The sequence below is a fragment of the Trichosurus vulpecula genome, chromosome 7 (genome assembly GCF_011100635.1).
Source record: "Trichosurus vulpecula isolate mTriVul1 chromosome 7, mTriVul1.pri, whole genome shotgun sequence".
Taxonomy (NCBI): Eukaryota; Metazoa; Chordata; class Mammalia; order Diprotodontia; family Phalangeridae; genus Trichosurus; species Trichosurus vulpecula.
The window spans coordinates 273,209,638-273,225,415 of NC_050579.1; the positions used below are offsets into that span (position 1 = coordinate 273,209,638).

Sequence of the window (15,778 nt, forward strand, 5' to 3'; positions counted from 1 at the left end):
GAAAACTAAAAATAAACTATATAACATATATACATTTTTTAAAAAGCAGCTGACATTCTAATGGGGGAATTGGGAGGACACAGAGCAGGGGCCAAGGAGGGCCCCAGAGCCACTTCCCAATTACAATGATAAGCATTTATTAAGCACTTCCTCCGTGCCTACGGCGCTGGGCTGAGCCGCCAGGACTCTTTCCGGCCTTCCTTCGCTCAATTTCATTTCAACAAATATTTGATAAGCAGGTACTGGGGCAAGGCCTGAACACACGGAGACAAAACTGCCCGCATCATTGGCTAGCGAACCCCTGAACTGCCCATCTTCTCCCCACACCTGTCCCGACAGGCTCCCCGGGTCGCGACAGCACTTCCGTCCTGACGGCACCCCGGCCCGCCAGGGTGGTGGCAGCCGGCACTTGGGTCCTGGCCGGCTTCTTTCAGTCCCCTCCGGGCGTCCCGCACGCCTCCCAAACCCCTTAGGAGAAGAGTAAAAGGATTTATCCAGACCGGAAGGTAAGAGAGGCGGCGGGTCGCCCGGTTGCCATAGCGACGCCTAACATCAGGAACACCTCCCCGGCGCGGCGTCATGACGCCATCACGCCCCCTAGCTCTAAGTTCCCCCGGGCCCCTCTACCTTGGCGTCAGCCCTCGAGGGGGGAGGGGCGAGGCGGGGGCAGGGAGGGAGCCTCGGAGAGACTCGGACCAGAGCCCTGGTGGCCCCGGAACCAGGATAAGCAGAAGAATCGCCTCCCCAGGGGGCGGAAGCCGGGCGCGCTGTGCTGTAGGCATGCAGGTTCCGGGGTGGCTATAGGGGCGCGGCCGTCGGGCGGGTGGGTGGGGTAGGGACTCTGGCCCCGGAACCTGTATTTCAGGCGAGGCAGCACAGCGCGCGGGCGGGAGGGCTATGGCGCAGGCGGGTTGCGGGGCCGGCGCTGGTAGAGAAGCCCGGTGCATGGCGGTCCGTCGGCGGAGTCGGCCTCGGGGGCTGTCAGGTCGGTGGCTGCGGGGAAAGCGGGGCTGCCGTCCCCGGGCGGGCTCGGGGCTCTAGGGGGATAGGAGGCCCCGAGTCCGGCATGCCCAACCTTCTCCAGCCCAAATGGGACATCCGGGCGGGAAGGAAGGTAGGCCCGGCCTGAGCCGACCCGGCTCCTCTTCAGAGCGCCCCCTCCCCAGAGCAGGGTCCGGGCCCCCCCCCCACCCCCATCCCGCCTCCCGTGACCCGCCCCCACCGCGCGTGATCAGGCGTCCTCCCCGCCCCCCCCCGCCGCTGACCTCGTGACCTTTGCACTCTGCCCCCTCTTCACCTGGACCCACCCGTCCCCCCCTCCCCACGTCTGCCGGTTCAGTCCAGACGCCTCCTGGGCCTTGTGCCCCGTGACCCCCTCCCTCAGCCTGTGCCCCAGAGGTATCCCCGGCACCTCGGGTCAGGGCCACGCTGCACCCAACGTCAAGCTGTCAGTCAACAGCACGTGCCCACGCTGTGAGGCTTTACCTTGGGCCGGTCCTTTAACCCGCCCGGCCTCGGCTTCCCCGGCCATGGGATGCTGGGGTTGGACCCCTGGGATCCCTTCCGGCCCTAGAGGTGCTGCCACGTGAGAGGCACAAGATAAGAGCTTCTGGGGCCTCACACTCCACGGCCCTTGGTTCCGATGATCCCCGAGGGAAGGGAAACGAGCATTTATTAAGCACCTACTGTTTGCCAGGCACTGTGCAAAGGACTGTGTACACACATTACCTCATTTGATCCTCACAACCACGCCGGGAGGTAGGTGCTGTGATTTCCCTGTATTTACAGTTGAGGAACCTGAGGGAGATAGCGTTTAAGGGACTTGCCCGGGGTCCAACCTTAAACTCGGGTCCATCTTGACCCCCGGCTGCCCCAAAAGGATCCAGGGAAGTTAATAATACCGTTTTCTTCTGCAGGTGTCAGGGTAGTTTGACTCCATGGCCGATTCCCGGAACCTCCTCTAGAACCTCCTTATCCCATAATACCCCTAGTCACTCATTTTGGTCCCATGACTCTCCTTTTCCTAACACCTCTCCTGCTCTTGGTGCCCCCAGGGCTAGTCTTCAGCCTTCAGACAGTGCCTGGCACACAGTAAGTGCTTAATAAATGCTCCTTGACCCACTGACTAATACCCCTCCCCAAAATGCCCCCCATTGGCCTAAGATCCTATTTTATGTGAAAGTGCCCACCCCCTTCCCCACAATGATTCTGATTCCCAGTAACCATAACCCCCCCCCCCCAAGCTTCCTAGGTTAGGACCGCATCCATCCTGCCCTGTCCCTCCCTTCAGATCCCCAGCCCCGAGTTCTCACGGATGTCTTCTCCTCTTCACCTCCCGCCCCACTAGTCCCCATTCATCCGACTCCATGCCCACCTTCCTAACAAATGCATTTCAGCAAGGACCTCCTGCTTCCTGAGGCCCCCTTCTTTCTCCTTGAGCCCCAGACATTCTGACCATGAGGCGTCTGTCCGTCCCCCATCACCCTTCGGGACTGTCAGGGATCTGAGGCTCCTGACAGCAGTTCAGTCACCGAGCTCTCTCGCTCCCGGTTCCAAGTGGCCGAAGCTGCGTTCCCCTTGGAAGCACATGTTACTGCCCTACCAGTGTTTATGAAGCATAAACGTGCGTGACCCCGCCACACACACAGGATGCTTTGTCCTTCAGTGCCGACGCTGCCCCGAGGTTTGCCCACGACTCTGTCCTGCTGCACTCTAATCCAGGCTTCTCAGGCTGAAAGGAGGCAGAGCCTGAGCCAGAGTTAAGGTGCCGTTGAAATGCCCGGTTCTCAGCTCAGTCACAGCATCTCTCTGTGGCTGGCAGAGTTGGTCCCAAGATGGCTTTTACAGCCCTCAGCTGTTGCGGCCCCAAACCCGGAGATGAGCACATGCAGGGAGGAGAAGCAGAGGGAGAAGCCAAGGGTTCGATCCACAGTCAGGAATACTAGTAGGAGAGGTGCCTGCTGCTGGCGCTGGCTTCTACGTACATTGGATGAACGTGCCCCTCCAAGGGCAGAGATTCAATCCCTCATGTTAAACGCCATGCTGAGCGTTAGTCTTTGGCCCCTCACTATTTCTGGTACTGAAGACGAGCATGTATTTAGATCAGAGTGTGTGGGCCTCGGTCAGCACTACTGAGGAAAAGTGCCCTGTGCTCGCCCGAGTCATGTTTATGTAGCTCAAGGAGATGGTATCTCAGCCCTCAAACCTGGCTTCCTCTGTCCAAGAGACATTAGTACACCGATAACGAAAGTCAACACCCCAGCGCCATTAATTCATCTGCTTGTTTGGGTGTTTTCCTTTTGTTCCATGCTTTGTTCAGCCCTGTCACTAAGCGTGTCATTAAGTGCCCTGCCCTGGCTCTCCTCCGAGGTCAACTCTCGCCCACTGACTCTTACACTACAGCTCTTGCTACCATCTGGCAGCTTCCATTAGTGAGGAGGGGGAGGGAGTGGGGCTAGGGCTAAGAGCCTAGTGAGGCAATGGATCTTAGGGACTAGGGCTGGGAAAGACCAGAGTCACTGGGAAGGCTGTCTGGTAACCCTCAGTTTCTGGTCCTTCCTCGGAGTGCTTCAGAGAACTTGGAGGCCCGGAGGGCACAGGCAGTACAGAAAAGGCAGGCACAATTCCATGAAGCAACTGCAGTTCACGCTCACAGGCGTTGATTAAGACCGTGTATGGATCCAGCGAAAGACTGTGTCTCTAAGCGTTTGAAAACTAAAGTGCGATAGTGATGACTTCAAATTCAGTATTTCAGTAGATCAGGAAGGGACGTTCAGAGACCACCTGGTTGTCTGGCTGCCTCTGTAAGCTAGGAAGTGATTTGAGGGGGAGCAGGCTTTGCGAGGAAGGCTTTGTCTTGAGCTGGTTCTCGAAGGACCTTGTGCCTGTGGATCAGAAAGCTTCTGGAAGCAAGATGGGAAAAACGATGAGTGGAGGCAGGAACAGAGATAGTAAGGTGACTAGCCTGGCTTCCACAGAGGATTAACTTGGGAGTAAAATGTCTTCAGATCGGATAACTGGGAGAGGGAGGCTAATTGATGGTAGTTAAGAAGGCTAGACTCAGTGGTAAGTTTAGATCCTATCCCAACAAGTAATAAGGGATAGAAGGCATAAAGGAGCCCTGGGTTCTGGATTCAAATTGGGTTTTGTGAGCTTGGTTTGAAACTGAGATACAATGTTACTTGTCATTCATTCCTTCGCTGTGGGCCCATGCTTTGTTAAGATTTTAATTACTAAACAGTAGTAAAGCTTCTTGACAGTAGTTAATTCTGCAAACATTGATTAAGTGCCTACTGTATGTGAGTTATTATTACCCTTACTCCCAGAGCTTGTGATATGATAAGTATATACACTTTTTATTTGACAAATACTTAATTGAGAGTTTCCTATGTAGACATATTTCCTTAAACTCTTCAAGGATAGTAAAGAACAGGGTCGGTACACATCAGGGTCTGGAAGCCCATTCCCTTACGGTTATTTTCAGTTTGTTGTTTTAAGGTTTGCTCTTCATCTCATGGGAAGAGTCCATTTATTCATCTCCCTGGTAGTCTTAGACACCCATTCTCATCCTGATTGGCTGGTCACTGGCCGGAGTCATTTAAAGCCCACATGCATATGGATTGTGTTCTCTCACTCCCCATTGGCAAGAAAAATTAGCCCTTCTGAATGTGAGAATTGGATGAGAAAGAGATAATTCACTAGCAGGATGCCGTGTATACACTCCAACAAATGAGTGAAGGGATCAGTGGGATTGGCCTTCAGGTGCTTTTCGTTGGACCTGCTAACATCATCCAGCTGTACCCTGGCCCTTGTGCTTTTAATGTAGATAAAAACCGAGGTATATGAGCAAGACAAAAATGCAGTCAGTGCTTTTATAGCAGAAACAAGGTACTGACAGCAGCTATCCAAGATCATCTCTGGGCCTGCTAGGGACTACGTAATTGTACTCCATGATCAAAGTAAATGGGTTAGCCAAGACTGGATGTCACTTTGGTCCAACTAACCAATCCCAGAAAACCTGGGTGCTTTCTCTCCTGTGCTGTCGGTGTGACATACATTGCAGCATCCGTCAAGCAGTTAGATAACTCTTCCACTGAAAGTTACAACTAACTTGTTATTTTGGCAAATCGATTATTTTGTTTGGTAGCATGTTACCGTTGAAAGAGAATAATTTTAATAAAATAACACGTAGAGGTATGTGTGTATTTCCCTTTAAGGTTTGCTAAGCACTTTCCTGGCAGTTCTTGGAGAAGTGTAAAATGAGTATTTTTTTTCGTTTTACGGATGAGAGAACTGAAATTCTGAGGATGTTGAGTGCTTGGTTCACAGTAATACCACTTGTAGAAACCCGGGTCCCCCAAATCCAAACCAGAGAGGACACAGTGTTAAGATCAAAATCAGAATGTGAATGGATATCTGTGAGACTCGCCCATTGTTATAGTTGTGACGTGTGGATGGTGCCTCATTAAGTTTGGCCAGTTTCACATGTAATTCTAAGAAAAACACATGAACTGTCAGTATAAAATTCTGAGCCTAATCGTGCTCCAGAAACGTAGCCACAATTTCACTGAACCAGCAATATATCTCATGAACAGAGGACCTTAGAATTGTCTGGAGCAAAGCATGTTCTGGAGCATTCCTTTAAGTGTTACCAAGATTCCCTAAAGGCAGTCTTAAGGACATGTGATATCTGCCCTTATTCATAGCAGTCAGCAGTGAAAATGCGCCCCCACGCAGCACATGATGTACCACAGTGTGGTCCAGCTGTTTGAAGAATAGCAGATTAAGGGTTGTTTTCCCTTTTATTACAAGGAAGGCTCTCTTGCTAAGGTGGGGGAGGAATGTATCTGGAAATAAACAAAAGGCATCAATAAAACCTAAAAATATATATCCAATTAAGAAAACATTGAATCTTTCTTGGTCCTGCCCTTCTTATACATACATCTGGTCATGTCACTTCTCTGCTCAGAAATCTTTGGTTATTCCCTAATGTAAAGTGGGTGAAGGAAGACATTTCAGGCTTAGGGAACAGAGTGAACAGACTTAGATATATGAGACCAAGATGTGCTTTGGGGATGGCATATAGCATGAATAGGAGGGAGTAACACGAGATAAGGCTGGAAAAGTGAAGTGGTACCAGAGCACGAAGGGCCTTGAGTGGTCCTTTTCTCTGTGGCCAGTAGGGAGCCGTTTGAGATCTTTGAGTAATATGATGCACATCTGTGTACAAGAAAGATTACTGTGGCAGCTGTGTGAAGGACAGATTGGAGGAAAGAGAGTGGAAGTGAGAAGACTTTTAAGAAGGCTGTTACAGTGGTCTGACAGATGCTGACTTAGAAGCTCTCCTTCACAAAGTCCTCTTGATGGTTACAGGGGAAATCATCCTGGGTTCTCCAAGGATATGCCAGTGGAATGCCTAGTACTATGCTAGTGAGACTTTCAGTGTGGTCCCAGCAACGACCTTAGTCTTCTTTCTTAGGAATAGCCTAGCTAGCTTCAGAAATCCAGTCACCAATAGGCTAGACACTTGACAATAAAATCTTTGCCAGCTGCATGCGTGAAACAGAAAAAGACAAAATGATTTTCTGTGCTGTGTGACTACGCCCACCCCCAGCCCTTGCTTGTATAATGGTAGTGGAGCGGTAGAAAGGAGGTAGACTGAGGTATAGGGGGGACTCAGGATAATGTAAATATTGGTACTCTAAATGTGGGAGCTCTGTCTAGTGGCAAACAGGTGGACATACCAGTAGATGAACTGACTCAGACCAGCCGCCATACTCATGCTAACTGAAACCAGAGGAACTGCCCAGGAGAAGCTGAGCAAAGGATGTCATCAGAGAGTGGTGTGATGGGAAAACAGCAGGGTCCTGTCATAGAGTAAGAATGAGAGTTCACCCAGAGATAGCTGTGATGGTATTCCTATGTCAGCCGACCTCGAGGATGACCTCCAGCATGTTGCGTGGCTCCCCCAATGAGAGATTTTCAGTAGAGGCTCACAGGACCAAATGGTGCAGATGGGTTGTGACTGGCATCGTTGGAGGGATCCTCCAGCAGTGGGGTCACACCTCCGTCAGTCATTCAAAGTAACTGGAATGTCAGCAGGGAGGCATACGGAAAACAGGCTATAGGGAGAAAAAACATTTAGCCCATGACACTGGGATTAAAGATGAACTTGGGAACTTTTTGGTAAGCTTATGAGATCCAAAATCCTACATGCAAACTTGTCTTCAGGAGTGATATTTCTCAATAAGATGCAACCATCATCAGCTTTTGCCTGGCTTGTGGTACCTCAGCCAGTAGTAAATTATTTTCATACAACAAGAGTAAATTCACCTTATTTGTGTGTCATAACAAAAATAAAGAAACAAGATGGAGAATTTCAAATTTAAATTTACTTATTCACTACTGTGTAAACGGACCCTTAAGATCCTTATATTCTAAAATATCTTTGCCTCAGCTTTTCCTTCATTGCTGAAGTTTGATTTTAAACTTAGCCATTGTTATCATGTTAGGTACTCGTACACAAGTGATGTATTAAAATGGTTTTGAACCTGTGGATAAAAATGTGATTTTTAAAAGTATTTGTTTTGGCTAAACAGATGGCAGTTTGTTGTAAAATTCAGCATGTTGAATGTCCTTTGGAATGGAGAACAATCTGCTTTTCCTAATCTTCGTGGCTCTAATGCAGATCATGTGTGTAGATTTCTAGCAGCTGAGTTTAAATCATATTAAAAAGCTACTTGGGATCTTAAAATCAGTTTGTACCGTTGCTGTGAGTTCCTTTAGATATGCCTTTAATTTGTGTACTACATTAATGGCAGTTTTCTGTAATTAATTTCCTGTTTTCCATTTGGTTTTTGCTTTGTAGAAGCCCCCGGAGCCAATTTTTTAAACTACAATGGGGGGGGGCAGAAATATATCATCCCACAAAATAACAAACACTTAAATCATTTTATAGCATGTTCTCAAAGCTCATTTTTTAATTGTCACTTACCATTAGTCCTGCCAGTTTTCCTAGTGTAAAAGGGAAGCATAGGGAAGGAAATCAGGATCTGAATTCTAATTCTGACATCGACTCCCTGAATGACCTTGGGTAAGTCACTTCTCATCTGAGGGGCTCAATTTGCCCATCCAAAAAAGGAGGGAGTTAGACTGGATGACAAAACTCAGTTGTAAGAGTCTATGATTTTGTTTTTGGCTGTGAAGTTTTCTTCATGGATATTGTCTTAAATTTCATATCAAAATGAAACCATCCTCCATTTTTTTCCTCTCTAAGCAAACTAGATTTGTTTGCTTACTTAGCTTCTGGATTCACTTTCTCTGTGGATCGGGAAGAGCACAGACAGCTTTGTTCCAAATGTTCGGTGGTATTCTCAGTGGCCCTTGTGATGGGATAGAGAACAGGTGTATTTGGTTAAAGATGACCCTAGGCTGGAGTGTGGATCCGTTTAGAACTCAACTAAAACAAATCAAAGAGACAAATACAGTATCTATTCTTCTATTTCCTGCCCTGTCTCTACCTCTCTTCCCCCCTCCACCTATCATTGAAAAGAATATCAAGAAAAAATGAGGGGTTTTTTTCCCCACATAATTCCCAATCCCCAATACACCTTTATTTTTCTACTTTGGAGTTTGTGTAAAGTATTAATATGAATGGTCCATTTTATAGCTAGAGAAGGAGCGAAAAACTTTTCCTAATATTTTTTTTTTACCATGTTTACATTAATGAGCAGTTATTACATAGAATCAATTGCTTGTGTCGGAATAGACAGACACTTAAAGGTAGAGTAAATCCGACTCCTTACCTGACTGCTCATATCCTTCTCTCATCATCTGTGTGGTTTGAATTCCCAGTACACCATTAGCACTTTGGGGGAGAAACTACAGCAGTGAACCGTGCCATAGCAACTGCCTAATTCCCATAAACCTGGGACACGGCAGAGCAAGAATATTTTGGAGTACCCACCATTTCATTGCGGGACAGGATAGGGAACAATTTTCAGTATTCCCCAGACTGTCTGCTTTGACTTATGCCTAAAGTCAGTGACTGCCTTAGCATTTGCTTTAATACATCACAGCTTGATGATTTCATCTGAGTGGATGTCCCCTCCACAGATGAAGATCACAACTCCTTCCATGTCTTAACACATGACCACAGGCTGAAACCAAATATGATGTTTTAAGAAAAATTGTGACACTGGTTGCTGTGTTCTTCTTTGAATTAAAGATCCATCATTTCACCTGTATGAGTACTCTTTCCACTGGTACAGAAGCCAAACCCCAGTAGACATGCCTTAAACATTCTCATGAGTTGCTGTGGCCCCAAACATTCCCTAATCCACTTTACCTAATCTTCCTCACAGGTCTGATGCAGATCATGTGTGTAGATTTCTAGCAGCTGAGTTGGAACCATACTAAAAAGCTGATTAGAATTTTAAAAGTCAATCGGTGCCATTGCTGTGAGATGATTTAGGTGGGCCTTTAATTTGTATATTATGCATATGCGGATTTCTGCAATTAATTGCCTGTCTTCTGGAGTGGAATGTCTTTGAACGTAGCTGGGCTAAGAGCTCCATAGTCCATTTCCAGGCCCATCTGGGATTCCTTAGTACCTTGGTAGGGCCTGTCAGCGCTTGCCCTGACATAGGGCTGTGAAAACAGGCTCCCCCCAACACCGTGATGATTGTGGTGGGACTTTAAAAGATGACAATGATACATATTAGATGGAATATAATGATATCTGGGAACTGAAAAACAGTCCACTATATTCAGTATTAGCTAGGCTTTATTTAAAGTTCTTTTTTTTTTAATTTTATGTATATATATACACAGATTTATATATATATATATAACACATATGTGAAATAATGGAGAAAAGCAATAAAAATTGTTAAAAGTTTATAAACAGATGAGACTAAATATTAAATGTGTTAGGGTTAATTTGGAGCAAGCACTAGGAGGTAAGAATTGACTTAACTATATAAAGGATTATTTCCATTCTATTCCAGAACTATAATGTTGTTAGCATAGGGAATTTTCAATCAGGAAACTTCTACCAATATAGATGGTCACTGATGTGCAGCTTACGGTTTGTGAGACATATGTGTGGCCTTGAGGGGTTGAGTGAGACTCTGAGGATCGCAGAGACATGACTCAACCCAGGCCTTCCTGCCTGAGGCCCGCTCGGCCTCCATCGTACCATGCTGTCTCTCTACTGATACTTTAGTGCTTTAAAGTTTCAAAAGCATTTGACACGCATTTTCTCTTAACCCTTTGAGAACGATACTACAAGTATCACCCCATTTTACAAATTAGAAAACTGAGACAGGCAAGTTAAGTGATTGGCCCACGGTCACACAAGCATCAGAGGAGGAATTTGAACCCAAATCTATCTAACTGCAGTCCAATCTACAATACCATGTTGCCCTTCCAAAATATAGGCTTCACCCCTAAAACCAGTTTCTTTGAAAGGAAAAAATGTATGTATGTGTGTGTGTATACACACACACACACACACACATACACACACACACATATATGCATACAGCAAAAGATACAAATTTATCATTAAAATTTGTGTATATTTACCTTTCAAATCCATATTTTGTTGTTGTCATTATCATCCCTGTTCTCTTCATCTTCAGCCCTTTCATCATCATTCTTCTCCAGCTACCGATCGGTAAGCGTTCAGTAAGTGTTTGCTGTACCGAGAATGTGACTGTATGCCCCACTGAGGTTTTGTACAGGGCAGGAAGCGCAGTCTGTGTTCAGACGAATCAAAGTAAGCGGTTACTCCCGATGAGGAAGACCTGACCTCTCTTGGCAGTCTGACTCACAGGTTTCTATTGAACCAGTGATGCCTGCGTGGCTGTTTGGCGGGGTTGGCATTTGGGTGGAAAGATGGGCTTTTTATCAAGCCCTTCCTTTAGAGGAGATCTGGATGGTGCCCATGCGGGACAGAACAGGCCTTGACCAGGAGTCTGATGAGACAAATTAGACATCAGTTCTGGGAGGTACTTTGAAGTAGATAGGGGCATATAAATCCAGGTGAAGGGTCTAGGTCCAGAATCAGCCTAGGAGATCAGCGCAGGTAGGTTACAAGTATCCAAGGAGGCAGACTGGGTTTAGGGTCAAGAAGCACTATCAGCAGACAGCAAGAGTTGTGCCTCCTAAGGCTGGGGCAGCAGACCTCCGCTCTTTGCCCTGGTTTATGCTCTCTGTGGAGTGTAGCTAGGCAAGGGTTCACAAGCATGTATGTCCTTGCAGCTTCAGAGAGGCACCGCTCTACAGGTGACAACAACTCCTATTTACAGCATAGATAGAGGTTAGGCCTTTGGGGCCTTGATCTTGACAATCAGTGATCTCCCGCTCTTGTCCTCATGGACCCTGAAAAGTAGCAGCAGTAAGAATTATCAGCTGCCTGCCCTCCATTATGCCCCTCTTTAGCATAGCATTCCATTGGAAAATGGGCTTTGATAAATTAACTCTTACTTTCCAAGTCTTATGACCATAATGCCTGTATTTCATTTGTATTCTCCATTTTGATCAATTATTCAACATGTTTATTGAAAATTCTGATGATTATACTGAAATGGTTTGCCCACTTTCCTTTCTAGGCCTCGGCTGCTCCTTCCTAAATGCCTTTCAGCAGAACAGAACTGTGTGATTGACAGTGTGTCGTTGTTCTCTCGTCAGATTTGTGACCTAAAAGGAAGACTTCTTCACCCAGCTGTGGCTTCCAGGGCTACCTCAAACCAAAATTCATGCCTGAGAGTGCAAGAGGCAGTGTGCCATGGAGAACTTGGGACTGCAGACAGTGACCCTCAGTGATGGGACAACAGCCTTCATCCAACAAGCTGTCAAAGGTAAAGGTTTTTAGGAATGCCCCCCAAACCTAACAGCCCATCAACCGTGGGGCGCTGCAGTCACCTGGAGAAGAGCTACATATGTGGGTCCCACATCCTAACTGCTAATCCTCAGATCCTCTCAGGTGCTGGAAGCAGGATCTGCTGTTGGTTAGTTCTCATTCTCAACATGCTGTCGGACCTCTGTCTTCACTCAGCATAATCACAATAGCTGACACTTAACTAGTGTTTAAGCGTTTAACTTTATTATCTCTTTACAACAATATGACAGTAACAGTTCTAACAATAACCGTGTAAGGTGAGTAGTACAGGCATTATTATCCCCCGTTCACAGATGAGAAAATGAGGCCGAAAGAGCTCAAGTGACTTGTCCAAGGTTATATATCTAGTATTAGAAGGGAAATTTGAACCTAGGTCTTCTCGACTCCAAGTCTTTTCCACTGTGCTTTGTAACCATAGGATCATAACATTTAGATCTGGAAGGGACCTTAGAGATAGTCTCATCCAGTCCTCTTGTTTTAAATAGGAGAAAACAGAGGGTGAGACACATCCAAGGGGCAGAACCAGGATTCCAACACATGGCCTCCAAGTCCTGTTCCAGTGTCCTTCCGACTACAGCATCTTTCCTTGTGTATATACTCCTCATTTCAGTATTCTCATGAAGCGTCTCAGGACCCTGCGTTCTAAGATTGATCAGTCAAAATGTGGAAACATGGGTCATAGCCTATATCAGATTTCAGGCCGTCTTGGGGAGGAGGGAGAAGAGGGAGGCAGAAAAATTTAGAACTCAGAATCTTATGAAAGCGAATGTTAAAAGCTAAAAATGAATAAATAAAATTTTTAAAAAGAAAACGTACAGCAGAGAACAAAAGAAAACTTACAAGGAAGCAAAGATGGGCAGCTCTGAACACAATGTGTGGTATTTATTATATAGGCTTTCTTGAAATGGAAATTATTGCTGTATTTGGAGTCTTCTCTTACATTCTGCTGTGTACATGGCAATGCTTTTTTTTTCCTTTTCTTATTTTGTATTTAAGTTTTAGCTTTTAAGTTTTAAAAGAAATTGATTAGTGAAAATGTGTTTGTTGAGTTCTGCTATGTGCTGGGCCAAGAAAGTTGGGGGGAGGAGGGTACAAAGAAATATAGGTCTTGCTCCTTAATCCCTGGTGTCAAAGAGCTCACAGAATGCGTGAGAAGATCAGCTAGAAGGTATTACTACGTAGTTAGTATTGAGGCTGATCTCCTGTGTGGTTTACTGAGAGAGAGCTCATTACCCAAGAGTTACATCATATGTGACTAAAATGATAACTAGTATTACAAGACAGGGGATGCTGATTTCTGTGGGAGTGCAGGAGAGGTCAGGATCACTGTGAAGTGATGGACTCAGTAAAGGCTTCACAGAAGAAGGGAGTCTTGAGCTAAGCTTCAAAAGATGGGCTCTTAGTTCTGTGGAGAAGGGTGGAATGGATTTGAAAACAGTGCAGAAGCATAGCTGAGGATCCGGGTTGGAATAACTGAGAGCAAATGTGACAGCCTTAAATATCTGCTTCTTCAGATCTTGATGTTTCTGTAGGGAACCAAGAAAGCTCAGGAACTTTGCACTTGGGAGCCACTGAGCGCACTGAGTTTATTGAAGGTTTGGGCCATAATTTCTTGAAGGAAAGAGAATGACTAAGTAGGACCGTGTTTGTCTTATCAACAGGACCACTTAAATCCAAGAGCCTGGATGTTCACAACAGGCTGAAATTAATTCTTCATAACTGCCACCAGAGAACTGAAATATTTTTTGGGGAGATAGAGATGGAATTGTGTAAATGGAAATTCTGAGCAGCAGGGATCCTTCATGTTTTAGGGTTTTGGGGGGTTGGTTTTTTTTTATCCTTCTGAGGTGACCTTTGGCTATAACTGTACACAAAGGTACCAGTGCAAGACGGGATGCTATTTGAACAATTTTACAGTGTTCCTAATGGTTAAGTGATACTAAACAAACTACATTTGTATTCATCAGTAAAAATTCATCATCTAAAAATTAGACACTTTGAAAAGCTAAAATGTAGATAAAAAACATTTTTCTAAACCATAATTTGGGATAAATCTCTTTTGAATAAGTTTCTTGTAAACAACCAATCTAATCCATGATGTGTGTGGATGGATACTTGTTAAATTTAATTTAAGAGTGACATTACAGAAGATAAGAGTTTAAACTCTTATCAGCCTAGACCAGGGATGGGGAACCTGTGATCTCAAGGCCACATGTGGCCCTCTAGGTCCTCGAGTGCCGCCCTTTGACTGAATCCAAACTTCACAGAACAAATCCCCTTAATAAAAGGATTTGTTCTGTAAGACTTGGACTCAGTCAAAAGGCTGCACCCCAGGACCTAGAAGGCCACATGTGGCCTCAAGGCCACAGGTTGCCCACCCCTGGCCTAGACCAACCCACATGCCAAAGAAATAACCAAAGGATTATCCTGCCTCTGCTTGAAGACCTCCAAGAATGGGGAACCCAGCCATCAGTTCTGTGGCTCCCAGAAGTGAACACATCTGCTAGTTGAGGTCTTAAAAGAGCAGAATACAGTGGAATTATTACCTCCCCATTCTTGGAACCTGCCTCTCTTAATGCAGCTCAAGATTGCATTATCCTTTTTTTTTTTTTTACTGCTACATCGTCACACTGTTCACTCATACTGAGCTTGAAGTCCACTACAACCCCCAGATCTTTTTTTTATTAGAAAAATGCTGTCTAACCATTATGCCTCCTTTATCTTATACTTATAAAGTTGATTTTTTTATACCCAAGTGTAAGACTCCATTTATTCCTATTTAATTTCATCTTACTAGATTCTGCCCAATACTCTAGCCTGTCAAGATCCTTTTGAGTCCTAACTCTGTCAGTCACTAGCTAGCCATCTCTTCCTATCTTTGTGTCATCTTTAGATTTGATGGACATACCATCTATACCTTTATCCAAGTCATAGACAAAAACTGCCAAGCAGCATGGGGTTAACCACAGACCCTGGGGTCCTCCATTGAAGACCTGCTGCCGCACTGACACTCACTGAATCTTTAACAGCCCTTTGACTCTGCCTGTCTTCCCCTTTCTGAATCTCTCTGATTGAATTGCTGTCTAATCTCCATTTTCACAAAAATAGTGAGATGCTTTATCAAAACCTTTGCTCCAATATAGGTGAATTATATGAACAGCATTCCCCTTATCTACTGATTTAGTAACCCTATCTAAAACAGAAAGGAGGTTAATTTGGCCAGACCTATTCTTGATGAAGCTGGACTCGCCCTGTCATCACTGGTTCCTTTATAGATATTTGCCAACTATCTCTTTAATGACCTCTTCTAGAGTTTTCCCAGGAATCAGGATCATGTTCACTGGCCTCTTGTTTGCAGATTATCTTCTCTTCCCCCTTTTGAAAATTAGGACAACATTTATCCTTCTCTAATCCTGTGGTACCTCTCCTGTTTTTCCACGATCTTTCAAATACCCAAGACAATGGCCTAGCCATCCCATCTTCCAGCTCTTTCAAGATTCAAGGTGGTTGTTCATCTGGGCCGAGTGCCTTAAATTGATCAAAGGCAACCAGGCGCTAGATGATTATCTCCTTGCTTGTCTTGGGTTTCAACCCTGTAAGTCATTTGTGTTCTGTCATTTCCATTTCCTTTGCAGAAAAGACAGGAGCAAAGTAAGAATTCAGCACCTCTGCTTCTTCTCTGTGATCAGTGATCACGGTCCTGTCCACTTCAAGTGAAGGTCCTCTTCCTTCCTTGATTGTTCTTTTTTTTTTTTTTTGATTTACCAGTATTTCATTTAAAAACAAAGAAAGACATACTGGTAGAAAAAGAAATGCCAGGAGTAGGACAGAGCTCAGTCTCACCACAGTTTTTAATACTGTTCGTCATGAGGG

The 15,778-nt window shown here is 45.5% G+C and overlaps 1 protein-coding gene across 2 annotated transcripts in view; it reads left to right on the plus strand.

The window, feature by feature from the left end:
- The first annotated feature begins 872 nt into the window (after positions 1 to 872).
- Positions 873 to 15,778, plus strand: part of ZNF76 (zinc finger protein 76) — a 31,316-nt gene continuing 16,410 nt past the window's right edge. The window contains exons 1-2 of one of the 2 annotated variants that reach the window (XM_036769151.1): positions 873 to 985; positions 11,695 to 11,864. In XM_036769151.1, coding sequence (XP_036625046.1) covers positions 11,792 to 11,864 — 73 coding nt within the window. In that variant the 5' untranslated portion in view covers positions 873 to 985; positions 11,695 to 11,791. Of the gene's footprint in view, positions 1,115 to 11,694; positions 11,865 to 15,778 lie in introns of both variants that reach the window. The other variant, XM_036769152.1, reaches the window with a different exon arrangement.